This window comes from Colossoma macropomum, unplaced genomic scaffold, assembly GCF_904425465.1.
Source record: "Colossoma macropomum unplaced genomic scaffold, Colossoma_macropomum, whole genome shotgun sequence".
Taxonomy (NCBI): Eukaryota; Metazoa; Chordata; class Actinopteri; order Characiformes; family Serrasalmidae; genus Colossoma; species Colossoma macropomum.
In genome coordinates this window covers 15,168,841-15,182,034 of record NW_023494794.1, presented here as the reverse complement: position 1 = coordinate 15,182,034, position 13,194 = coordinate 15,168,841, and the positions used below count along the sequence as shown (strand labels likewise).

The 13,194-nt window shown below is 38.9% G+C and overlaps 1 protein-coding gene across 3 annotated transcripts in view; it reads right to left on the bottom strand.

Moving 5' to 3' along the window:
• Nucleotides 1-2,771: 2,771 nt before the first annotated feature.
• taf1 (TAF1 RNA polymerase II, TATA box binding protein (TBP)-associated factor) overlaps nt 2,772-13,194 on the bottom strand; it is a 42,267-nt gene continuing 31,844 nt past the window's right edge. For 2 of the 3 annotated variants that reach the window (XM_036580345.1, XM_036580347.1), the window contains 15 exons: nt 11,993-12,204; nt 11,744-11,852; nt 11,265-11,363; nt 10,444-10,621; nt 10,166-10,233; nt 9,567-9,689; nt 9,262-9,354; nt 9,074-9,158; nt 8,587-8,654; nt 7,966-8,082; nt 7,265-7,330; nt 6,842-6,937; nt 5,694-5,889; nt 4,550-4,700; nt 2,772-3,282 (listed from right to left, as the gene is read on the bottom strand). In XM_036580345.1, coding sequence (XP_036436238.1) covers nt 3,048-3,282; nt 4,550-4,700; nt 5,694-5,889; nt 6,842-6,937; nt 7,265-7,330; nt 7,966-8,082; nt 8,587-8,654; nt 9,074-9,158; nt 9,262-9,354; nt 9,567-9,689; nt 10,166-10,233; nt 10,444-10,621; nt 11,265-11,363; nt 11,744-11,852; nt 11,993-12,204 — 1,896 coding nt within the window. In that variant the 3' untranslated portion in view covers nt 2,772-3,047. The remainder of the gene's footprint in view (nt 3,283-4,549; nt 4,701-5,693; nt 5,890-6,841; nt 6,938-7,264; nt 7,331-7,965; nt 8,083-8,586; nt 8,655-9,073; nt 9,159-9,261; nt 9,355-9,566; nt 9,690-10,165; nt 10,234-10,443; nt 10,622-11,264; nt 11,364-11,743; nt 11,853-11,992; nt 12,205-13,194) is intronic. The other variant, XM_036580346.1, reaches the window with a different exon arrangement.

The following is a 13,194-nucleotide window of genomic DNA, read 5'->3' as shown; positions in this document are numbered from 1 at the left end:
AGGAAACAAATTTAAAATAAACTGTAACTGCGCAAATCAGTAAAACATGGAATTTGACCGTGGAGCCCAAACGTTTGCATTTATTTATTCTTTCTTTTGTATATTTCTGTAGTTCTGCCATACGGTACTCTATGATACTTGTAAAAGAACGTCCAGTCAGTAATGCTAAAGGTGCTCTTGCTTCAAAAAAACAGTATATGTGACATTTTTCATAAAATAATATAAACATGGTATGGCACTGTTTGATTCTCTGTTTAAAACGAAGGGGTCACTAAAACATAAATAATGCATATTCTGTTTTTTTTTTATGTAACATGTTGTACAAAGTAAAACAGAAAAAAATAGTGGAAAAAATAGTGGAACGTTTAATGTATGTTTTTTTGTTGGAGGAGCTCAGTTAGCATTCTGAAAATTACCTCATGCTAATTTGACTACTTTCTGTTAGCGATATTAGCATGTATGGATGAGCCACTCCTTCAAAGACTTTTACAGGAATCTTAAGGTGAGGCCTACACCTATACGCACAGAAACAGTTCCTATTCCTATTTTACGTACATATGCATACATATGTGTGTGTGTGTATATATATATATATATATATATATATATATATATATATATATATATATACACACACATACATACATACATACATATGCATATATACACACACATATGTGTATATATATATATATATATATATATATATATATATATATATATATATATATATCGCTGTTGTCGGAAGAAAACCTCGTATCTCCCAAATAGTAACTTTACAGGAGAAGGAAAAAACATATTGTCCTGTAATGTAAGTCAACGGAACCAGACTTCTTTCCAAGCTGTTTTGGGCCATTATTCCTGAAATTTGAACACAATGCAAAGAGCAACAGGCATTTTCAAATGATTAAAAATGACAAAAATGGAGATACAAGGTTTTGTTCGGACAGCAGTGATATGCTAAATCCATACTAACTGACTGTCAGTTAGTAAGGAGTATATAAAACAACAGACTGAACAGTGGTGACTATGGTAACAGCTGTTATGTTTATGGTTGTTGGTGGGAAACTGGAAGTTGTTTACAGTCTCTGCAGCAGGAAACGAGGAAAATACAGAAATCTGTTCGCTACTTCAGTCACTGACGTCCTCCTCACTGTAACCTACACTCTGGTCTCAGTCTGCGTCCTGTGATCTCTAATAGACTTCATTACCTGGTCTGACACTGTATGAGTCACTGTTACCTATAGATATGGACTAAAGTACATGAGCGCAGCTAAAAATAGTAGCCTGAACTGCGTCTGTACTTCAGTCCATGATAAATATTGGATATATAACAATAACCACTGTTAACCACTTAACCATGTATAACAGTGAGGAACCCTCAGGTCCTCCTGGATCTTCAGAGAAGGTCTAATGATTTCTGTGAAATATATCATTTTTGATTTTTGCTTAATAGACTCATCATGCTTATTGTGTTTAAACTCTATTACTCATTTCATTGTTCAGTTTTGGTCGGAAACAATCTTGAAACGCCCAACAGAACACTATCCAATCAGGATCGTTCTCTGTGTGATATGTAGGTAGATACAGCCAAGCTGTTCTCCCATTGGTTAGAACTTTAGAAGCTGGACAGAAGGCCTTAGATGTTAGATTAGCTACTAAGCATGTTAACCAATCACACTAACAATTTACAATAAGAAGAACAGGAAACGTTGCTGTAGTCCTTCTAGAAGTTCTAGATAACTGACAGTGAATTCGAGCCGTAGTTTAAGAAGTGTTCCGGTTAGTTGTTAGGAATGGAAAACAGTGGCTGCAGCTCTATGCAGGACTCTTTACTGAGTCACTGTAAAACTGATACATACAAGCTCAGATATATGATAATGTCTGTTACAAGATTCAGGAACAGATAAAATAATGTTTGTGTGAATTGCAGTGTGAATAACAGAATAATTAAAATTATTTCCTTTTATTTTCAATGTGAGAGATGAGTTTTTGTGCACTTGACGTTAATTTTATTAGAACTTCATTCTGGATGTTCATTTTTTTAGAACTTAATTCATTAAAATTTTATTAGAATTTGATTTTGGAAATTCATGTACGATGATAATTCTAGTAGAAATTCATTTTGGACGATTATTTGAATAGAAATTATTTCTGCACATTAATTTTAATGGAATTCATTCAGGATGTTAATTTTATTAGAACTTTATTTTGGACGATTTTGAATTTGAACAAATTAACTTAAAGCCCCAACATTAATTCTAATAATAAATTTATTCTGGATGTTAATTATATTAGAACTTCACTGAGGATGTTATTAAATAAAGCTTCATTCACAACAATTGTATTTGAACTTAATTCTGGACGCTTATTTTATCAGAAATTCATTCTGAACGTTAATTTTATTAGAACATCATTTAAGACATTAATTTTAATAGATCTTCATTCTTGACATAAATTTTAATAGAATATCATTTTGACCATTCATTTTATTACAACTTCATTTTGTAAATTTATGTAACTTTAATAAAAAATCATTCTGGATGATAATTTTGTTAGAACTTCATCTCATCTAACATTTCTCCATTTGTATTTACAGTGTTCTACTGATGATCTAAAAGCTCTAGAGCATCACGATCAAATCATTTTATACATTTATTGCAACCAAATTACCAAATAGTGAATCCAGCCTGCTGAACTGCAGTGACGTCCCTCACACTGTTTGACTGTGAGACCAGGCTTGAATATTTATTTCAAATATTTTCAGAATGTGATGTTTTGAAACACAAACTTTTATTTCCAATGACTCTCCAGATCACAGAATTCACTGGCTCACATACAAAAAATAACAGAATTATAAAACACAAACTAAATCGCTTACGTTTGTAATTCCACATTAAATGAGGAATCATCACTTGTGTTGCATGATGCACTAAACAGTGTAGAATATGTACAGATCTGTGATCAGCGCAAGTTCAAACACAACAGAACGAGTGACTGAGCAGGAAAAGTTGCTGCTGCAGCCGAACTGCTGTGTTAATGTGTTGTTAATTATCTGAGTCCATGTCACTGTCTCCTCCGATGGATCTGAACTCTTCGCTGTCCTCCTCGTCCTCGCTGAGCTGGACCTGATTGAGAACACTTGGGCCCCTCCTTCGCTCTTCTGCTTCATCCTCCTCTTCCTCCTCTTCTTCTTCACTCACTCCGTACACCCCCTCCACTCCGCCTGGGCTGGAGCTCCGCCCCTGACGCTGACTGTCTCCTTCATCACAGCTGCCGTAACTGAGACAGAAAGACAAAGATTAGTATGTATAGACCATCTCAGATAATAACACTGCCAACAATACTGACACTACTATTAATAACAACAATTCATATACATATTTAATTATAGCACACTTTTCATGTAGCAGCTCAAGTAGAACAGACTGTAAAACCCATATGTTTCCTCTGTACTAACATCATTATTTACAGAAAATAATACACATACAGCACTTAAAAGTAGTTTTATCATCATTTGTTTTTTAGAGCTATTTAATTGTGTGTATAATGAAGAATTTGTCTTTGTAATATTCTAAAGGACATAATTTCAGCTATATTATGGCTTATCAATCAATATTTTGCAATAAGAAGCTCATCTAATCCAAATGCAGAAGAGAGCAATCAAACCTGAGATCTCCAACACACTTGACTAAGCTCATTTGTACCACTTGGGGAAAAAAGGTCACATGATCTCATAATTGTGACTTAGTATCTTAAAATAATATAATTGTGAGAACTGTTTCAGTATTATAAGATACTAAATCATAATTATGAGATACCATCATAACTGAGATACTGTCATTAGATACTATAACATAACTGAGAACTTCTTTAATTGTTATGAAATACTAAGTCATAGTTATAAGATGGTAAGTCATAATTAAGAGATACTAAATCTTAAATTGATATAAATATCTGTTTTCTGTATCCATTTATCACTTATGACTTACCATCTCATTTCTCATATATATTAGTATCTCATAACTAAGACATTCTCAATTATGATATAATATCTAATGACAGTATCTCACTTATGATTTCGTATCTCGATTATGACATAATACCATAATGACTTAGTATCTTATAATAATGAAAAAAAAATATTTTCATTATGATGTGTTAACTAATAACTATGAGATACTAAGTCATAATTAATTGAATTATGGGAAACATGAATTTATGATGCACTAAATGGCTATTTCTTTCTCAGTTGGGCAAATGGGCTTCCATATAAATTTCACTAAAATTCTGAAAGAGGAAGTTAGAGAACACTTTAATAATGAGCTGAATTAATCTAGCAAGACAAGTGTCTCTTGGTAATAAAGTGTCTGTGTGAAAGATTCCAGATACACTGAAAATTCCAAAAAAAAAAACCTGCCACATCAAACAAACCTGGCTGAACATCGGACCAGAGCAAACTGCACTCCAGACGGAGAACCACACACACACACACACACACGCACACCATTAATCCACAGATGTGCAGGACATCTGTGTGTTTTCTGACCTGACGTTGCTGTCCTCCATGTGCGTATCCTCGTATGGCCCCTCCCCCTCGTATGACATCATGCTCTCTTCCTGTTCCATTCCCATGCGGGCGTTCTCCTGATGCCCCACCTCCCTCTCGCTGTCACTCCCACTCTCCGAAAGGTGGATTGCTGTGATGGGCAGCACAGACAGCCACAGAAGTAATGAGAGAAAAACAGACCAAAACAAAGACTCTAAACCTCATTACACAAAAACACATTAAAACACAAACACAAACAAATAAGGACAAACTAACATTTGCTTTTGGTTAATTTATTTTAAAAATACTGGGCAAGATTTAACTACTCATTTAAAAAACGCAGCTGAAATGATCTCTTCATGTAACAAATTCCAACAGAAATTTGAACAGCAAAAATCTCATAATGTGCAGCTTTAAAATTCACTTCCAAAGACTTTGTTTACACAGAACAGATTAAAACTTCAAATATATACTAAAGAACACTAGAAAGTCAGACAGATAGGAAGACGAAAGACAGCGGTGAGCCTGACTGAATGTGATAAAAATTCTGCAAATATGAAAATATAAATTTAACATCTCAGACGACTTTATATTGGACAAATTAGGACTAAGTCAGTGCCGGTTTATGAGGAGTCCGGCCTCTTCCTGGTTCCCCAGTTGTAACAAAACCATGACTGCAAAAAGCCCTAACATAGTAAAATATCAATACTTGGCATCCATGTATCAATACAATATTGCCAATATTGTATTGATTTTTCGCCAACCTCTACTTGCTCGCCAGTTAGCTTAACTTAGGCTAATATGAAAAGATACTGTTGTGTTCTCCTACAAATGTCTACATTTACACAATCATGTAAAGAATCAAAAAAGCTTTTTTCCTCTGTCGAGTGTAAAATTGAAGGCAAAAACACTTGCTCTCTTGCTGCTAGCATAAATGCTAACAGTGTTAGCTTCTGAACTAGCTTATGTTTACATATGTTGCACTCTCTAGAAAGTAATCATAAAAACAGCCATCGACACAGCATCCTAGTTTACTTTATGGAGCTCTTATGTAGTAGTGCTCAGTGACTATCTTCATCTGGAAGAGCAAAGAATTTGATAAACTGTCGTTAGTTCAGCTCTTCTTACTCACAGCTATACTTACAGGAGAACGGGTTATCTCCCTCCTCGTCGCTGCCTTCGTCTTCTCCGTCCGACATCAGCAGGTCCTGATAGAGAACACTGGCCTGCGCTGGTCTGCTTGAGCCTTCATCATACTCCTCATCATCCTCATCCATCCTTCGCCGTGGCGGTAGCAGCATCTCATCATCATCATCATCATCCAGGTCACCTTCCTCAGCCTTAAAACATCATCACCACAATCATCCACCAGCATCGCAATTATCCAATTCACCTTTATTACAGTCTGTCAGAGTGACTGTGTGGATCATATGAACATGATAAAGGCTTTTTAAATGAAACAGTAGAAGCCATATCGCCCCCTACACTTCCTGTAGTGTATTACAGTCTGTCAGAGTGACTGTGTGGATCATATGAACATTATAGAGACTTTTTAAATGAAACAGTAGAAGCCATATCGCCCCCTACACTTCCTGTAGTGTATTACAGTCTGTCAGAGTGACTGTGTGGATCATATGAACATTCTAGAGCTTTTTAAATGAAACAGGAGAGGCCATATCGCCCCCTACACTTCCTGTAGTGTATTACAGTCTGTTAGACTGACTGTGTGGATTATATGAACATTATAGACTGTTATAAAGCATTATAATCTAGAAAAGTCAGTTTCCTGAAGAAAATGCAGTTCCTGCACAGCTTACGCAATTCAGAGGTGGTAGCTATGGTGTACTAGGTGACTGCTAGGGTGTTGCAATGGTATCCCAGATGGTTGCAAGGGTATTGCTAGGTGTTTGCTGTGGTATTCCAGGTGGCTGGTAGAAGGTTGCTAACTGGTTGCCATCCGAAGTGGTTGCTAGTGTGTTGCTAGGCGGTTGCTACGGTGTTGCTATGGAATCCCAAATAATTGCTAGGGTGTTGCTAGATGGCTGAAACGGAATGCAATGGCTGAGAGGTTGCGAGGTGGTTGCACTGGTGTTCCAGGCAATTGCTATGGTGTTGTTACATGGGTGCTATGGTATCCCAGGTGGTTGCTAGGACATTACCAGAAAGTTGCTATGGTATTCCTAGGATTTTGCCAGTGTACTTGTGTCACTGTGACAAAAGAGAGGTGCACAATTTTTGGCCCACAAAGGTCTTCGATTCATTATATAATTGATTCACATATACTGAATTTACCGGAGCAGGTGTTTTGGGTTTGCCGTCATCGTCCTCTTCAAATCCTTCAATATCAACATCAGACTCCTCCTCCCCCATTCGGCCACGTCCACGACTCTGAAACAGACACAATCACAGATATCAGCACGCTGACATGAATGGGGGGAAAAAGCAGGAAAGAATGAAAAATAATTGAGAAATAACAGCCATGCAGTGGAGGAAAGTGGGGAGCTGGATGATTCAGAACGGAGTAAATTATTGATGCGCGTAACTGACGTTCATGCTGTTACTGAAGCTGTCGCGTAAAAACAGAAATAAAAAGATATACACAAATGACGAGGAAAAACAGAACGAACAGATTACAGGGTTCACAAAGAGGGATGGAGAGGTGGTAGACGGGCTAATGGATGAATGGAGTGATGCTGAGGAGAGATAGAGGAGTACCTGCCCCCCTCGTTTCTGAGGGATGGGAGGAACTAGCGTAGCCTCGGCTAACAGGCTAGCATCACCCTGCAGAGTCACACACACACACATACACACTGTTCTCACAAACATCAGGCTCAGAGAGAGAAAAAGAAAGAAAGAAAAAGAAAGAAAGAAAGAAAGAAAAACAGGAAACAAACAGTAAAAATAAAAAATAGGAAAAATATGGATGTAAAGATAGAGCGGAAGAGAAAGAGTAACAAATGTGAAAAATTTACTGAATGAAAGCAGGAATGAATACATGGAAGGGAAAGTAAGAAAAAAATGAGGATAAGAAAAAATAAACAGCAAAAGTAACGATTTACGAGAGACATGAGCAGAAAGTAAAAACAAGAAAAATCGTAATAATTGTGAAAAAAAATAAAAGAATGAAAGGAAAAAAGGAAAATGAGAGGAAAAATGAAAATAAATAAAGAATGAAGGGGAAAAAAAAACACAAAAGCAGAGGACATAAGAAGTGAATTAAATGAAAGAAAAAGTGTGTGTTTGAACCTGAGGTGTGTGTGTGTGTGGTCTGGTGTGTGTATGTGTACCTGAGGTGTGTGTGGTCTGTGTGTGGGTGTGTGTGAGTGTGAACCTGAAATGTGTGTGTGTATGTACCTGAGGTGTGTATGATCTGTGTGTGTGTACCTGAGGTGTGTATGGTCTGTGTGTGTGTGTACCTGAGGTGTGTATGGTCCGGGGGTCAGTGGATCCAGACTCTCGAGGTCAGCAGCGTCCAGAGCAGCTTCTTTAGCTGTAGAGATGTCCTTCTCCAACTGAGTCAGATGTTCATCATACTGCGAGCACAAACACACACACACACACACACACACACACACAGACAGACAGACAGACAGACAGACAGACACACACACACACACACACACACACAGACACACAGACAGACAGACAGACAGACAGACAGACACACACACACACACACAAAAATACCCATGATTTCAATAAATGAGTTTCTGTGTTTTTCATTATGCGTTGGCCTTATTCTGGTAGTGCTGGGAAGGCATGAGGGTGATTTATTGGTGAACAGCACCATCTGCTGCCTGTCTCAGATAATGCTTGCACATGTGTTTTTTTTACACTAGTCAGCGACTCAAAATGAGACAGACTCTTGTGGTTAATATCTAACATGGCTAATAAGACTCCTGATATCCAGCAAAGACTTTCTGGAAAAGACGTGGGGTAAGAAGTTAATTACACAATTTGAATATCACCAGTTCATAAATAAAAGTCATTAACTCCACTTGTTCCACACAGCGTACAGCACCCGCACAAACTCTTACCTCTTCTAAGGTCTGCTTACAGACGTTCACAATCTCCAGAGCGGTTTTGGTGTACTGACTGTCAGGACCTGCAGAATTTAAGAAAGAGAGTCGTTAAAAATTTTGGGAAAGAAACTGTTTCATAGACTCCAAATTAAAGGTTTTCAAAGTCATTTTTCATTTGCTTATTTTGAAGAAATAATGTCCCAAATCCTACAGAGAGTGGGCGGAGCTAAACTGCTGTAGGCTGAATGTCTACATTTGTGTTGTAGTCATGGCGACCCCTGGTTCCTATCACCACCACTGTATAGACATTTGAACCATTTCACACTAAATCACTCTGAATCACTCTGTTTACATCACAGCTGTAATTAAATGGAGGTGACGCACAACCAAGTAGAAGATGACGGACGCAGCTTACAAAGTCAAAATAATCAAACTTGTAATTTCTATTACGTGTCCTTTAAAACAACGGAGATAAAATAAATAAATAAGGCTGTAATCTCACCGTTGTACTTGACGCTGTTGGCGTGGATCAGACTGACGTCCGCCAGGAAGATCTCACGGTTCTGATACTTGTGCTTACTGATGTTCTGATGGATGTTAATGCAAACATGTAAATTAGAAAAACTCTCACTCATTTAAAACAGCTCAAGAAAACAGAGTCTCTCTCAGAGCACAGAGAGGTTCTCCTACCTTGCGCAGGTTCTCCAGGTCCATGGGGTTCGCGATGACTTTATAATAATCAGGAACAAACTTCTTATTCACGGGATGATGGAACGGCCATGACTACAGAGAGGGAGGGAGGGAGAGAGAGGAGAGAGGAGAGAGAGAGAGAGAGAGAGAGTTAGAGTTAGACAGAGAGAGACAGAGAGAGAGAGAGGAGAGAGAGAGAGAGGAGAGAGGAGAGAGAGAGAGAGGAGAGAGAGAGAGTTATGAGTTATAAGCATGTACGTGCCCTCTGGTTTTCAGAGTTTTAGAAACAGGAAGTGGTCACTTACGTCAGGGACAGCCATCATCTTCTGTGTGACGATGTTGTCGAGGATGAAGGAGAACGCGACCTGGTCATCATCGTCCAGCAGAGGATTAATGGCCTTCTCCAGACGCACCAGACGCTCCTCCTTCTACAAGACATAGAGAGAGAGAGAGAGTTAGACAGACAGACAGACAAGCAGACAAAGACAGACAGAGAGATAAACAGATACAGATGCGCAGATAAACAGATAGACAGACAGAGAGACAGATAAGCACACAGATGGATAGTCATACAGGCAGACAGACAGAGAAGCACATAGACAGACAGATAAACAGATAGACAGACAGAAAAACAGGCAGGTAGATAGATAGACAGATGAACAGAGAGATAGACAAATAAGCACACAGATGGATACAGACAGATATAGATAGCTATATAGACAGACAGACAGTCAAGTGGGAAGGTAGAAAGATAGACAGCAGATAGGCAAATAGACAAGACAGTCAGACAGACAGACAGGTAAACAGATAGAGAGACAGGCAGGTAGACAGACAGATAACCTGATGTATAGATAGACAGACAGACAGCCAGACAGACAGACAGAAACTGAGGGCATTTCTTGACCTCCTTGAGTTTTTCATCACACAGGTCCAACATGGCCTGAGCCACCTGCGTCAGAGGATGCTTCACTCCTATTAACACAAACAGTAACGTGGATTTAATGTCGGCCTGAGAGAAAAAACAACACTGATATTTACTGAAATCACTGAAAACTGAATTACTGAAAACTGTTCGTCAATGTTCAAAATACCTGGTGATAAGAAACATGATGCCCAATCTTACTTAAATGCAATAAAATAAATCCGCATTTAAAAGCCCTGAGTGTGGGCGTGTTTGTGTACCGTTGTAAGTCGAGCTGTTTTTGACGATCAGCTCCACGCTCTCTCTGAACTCCTCTCTGGAGGGATAGAGCCGTTTCCGGACGTTTTCCCGCAGCGTCTGCAGATCCATCGGCCGTGTGATGATCTTATAATAATCCTTCACCACTTTACCGTTCACCGGGGTGTGGAACGGATACGTCTGAAACGTTAGAGAGAGAGAGAGAGAATGGTCAGTATATGACAGAGAGAGAACACAGGCCTCGTATCCACTGTAGAGCCAAACGGTATTCAAGGCTGTATTGCACTGTTCTACACTAGCATTAGTGTCGCTCAGCAGAGCTCAGCTTAAAGCACCACAGAACAAGTCTATTTTTATATTTCTGTTGCTTTAACACCAAATATCTGAATCTGTGCTCTGAGATGTAAGTCTCCTCTAAATGGTTGTTGTATGTTGGTCAGTTTTGTTTTTACTATTTTACTCTCTAAAAATGTTTCAGGTTTACTTTGGTTGTTACTGTTTATTATTGAAAAGTGGAGGGGCATCCCAAAATAACAAGCCTCTGTCTGTTAACATACAAAAATAGCTTTACTTAAGCATCTAACATGGTTTTATTTGAAGATATGTACTACACTGTGATTTACACCGAAACTGTCTGAGATTATTTTACTATGATATACATTTTTGGCCTCAGTGTCCATTACAAGGTGGTACTAGATAAACGTAGAACAGAACTTTGTGACAGTCATGATTTTTAAATACTGTCGTTGTTTTTAACTTCAGCGGTTTACTTTATTTCCGTTATCCAGCCCGACCCTACTGTGTGTGAGTGTGTGTGTCGTACGTTCGGTTGATCTCTCATGTCGTTAATGATGCTCTCCAGTACAGAGGACAGAGTGACCATGGGATCAGTCCTCCTGCGGTGGATCGACTTATGGGGACGCTACAGAGAGAGAGCGAGCGAGAGAGGGAGGAGAGAGAGAGAGAGAGAGAGAGAGAGAGAGAGAGAGATAGAGAGACATTAGAACTGTAAGAGTCTGTACGTGGGTCTTTAATCTCATAACAGAAATTCATTCAAAGCAGATGGTGAAGACGTAATTCATAGTGCATACTGTACAGTGAATAGTGAATAATTCATGGTAGATACTGAGTAATTCATAGGAAATATTAAATAACTAGTAGTACATACTGAATAATTCACACTGGATACTGCATCATTTCCAGTAGGTATTGAACAAATCACAGTAGGTCTGGAATAATTCACTGTAGATACTGAATAATTCATAGTAGATAATGAATAGTAGTACAAACACACACTCTTACATTCAGGTAGTCGCAGTGTATGGTGCTGCCAACACGTCTCTTCTTCTTTGGTGGAAGCTGCTGTTTGGGGAACTTCAGCACCAGAGATTTCCTCCTCACCTCATCCGCACTAAACACACACACACACACGCACACACACACATTATACATACACGCATATTTACACACGCTCTTACAGCTGTCTGTCTGTACATCTACAGCGAGGCTGTGTTTGTGTGTGAATGTGTGTGTGTGTGTGTGTGTATGTACCTCTCTATAAGCTGTTTTCCCAGTACGATTTTGGTTCCTTCCACTTTGATGAGTTCCTCGTTATCGTTATGAATAACAGTCTTCTCCAGCTCCTCCTCCTGCTCCTCTGTCATGGCGACAGGGTTAGAGGGCGGAGCGTTGGTCTGATAATACAGCGGGCAGAACTTATTCGTCCTCATGTGACCGATCGCTCCACAAGCTCCACATTTCAGCTGGAGAGAGAAGGGTAGAGGGGGATTTATATCATTTAAATTATATAAATTATTTTTTTACTGACCATTTTCGACCCTCTTAGAATTAAACAAGCTGTTTTTATTACTGTGCCTTTGAGACTGATGCATGTACAGTGGAGGAAATAAGTATTTGATCCCCCACTGATTTTGAAAGTTTGTACTCTGATAAATAATTAAACATTCTATGATTTTTATGGTAGCTTAATTTTAACAGTGAGAGATGGAATATCAAAAAGAAAATCTAGAAAATTAAATAATATTTAAATAAAAAATAATTTGCATTTCATTGAGGGAAATAAGTATTTGATCCCCTAAAAAACATGACTAATGCTGGCTCCCACAGACCACTGACACACCCTAATCTCAGTGAAGTCGTTACCTGCATGAGAGACACCTGTCCCAAATTGTCACCTGTATAAAAGGCCACCTGCCAACAGACTCAGTGACACTCCAACATCTCCACCATGGGCAAGACTAAAGAGCTGTGTAAAGATGTCAGGGACAGAACTGTTGACCTATACAAGGCTGGAATGGCTACAAAGCCATAAGTAAGAAGCTGGATGAGAAGGTGACAACTGTCGGTGCAATTATTCGGAAGTGGAAGAAGTACAACATTACTGTCAATCGACCTCGGCCTGGAGCTGCATGCAAGAGATCACCTCGTGGAGTCTCACTGATCATGAGAAAGGCTAAAAATCAGCCAAGAACTACACGGGAGGAGCTGGTTAATGATCTCAAGGCAGCTGGGACCACACTCTCCAGAAAAAACATTGGTAATACAGTGAGATGTAATGGTTTAAAATCCTGCAGTGCACGCCAGGTTCCTCTGCTCAAGAAGGCTCACGTCCAGGCCCGCCTCAAGTTTGCCAATGAACATATTAATGACTCCGAGAGAGACTGGGAGAAGGTGCTGTGGTCAGATGAGACCAAAATTGAGCTCTTTGGCCTCAACTCAACTCGACGTGTTTG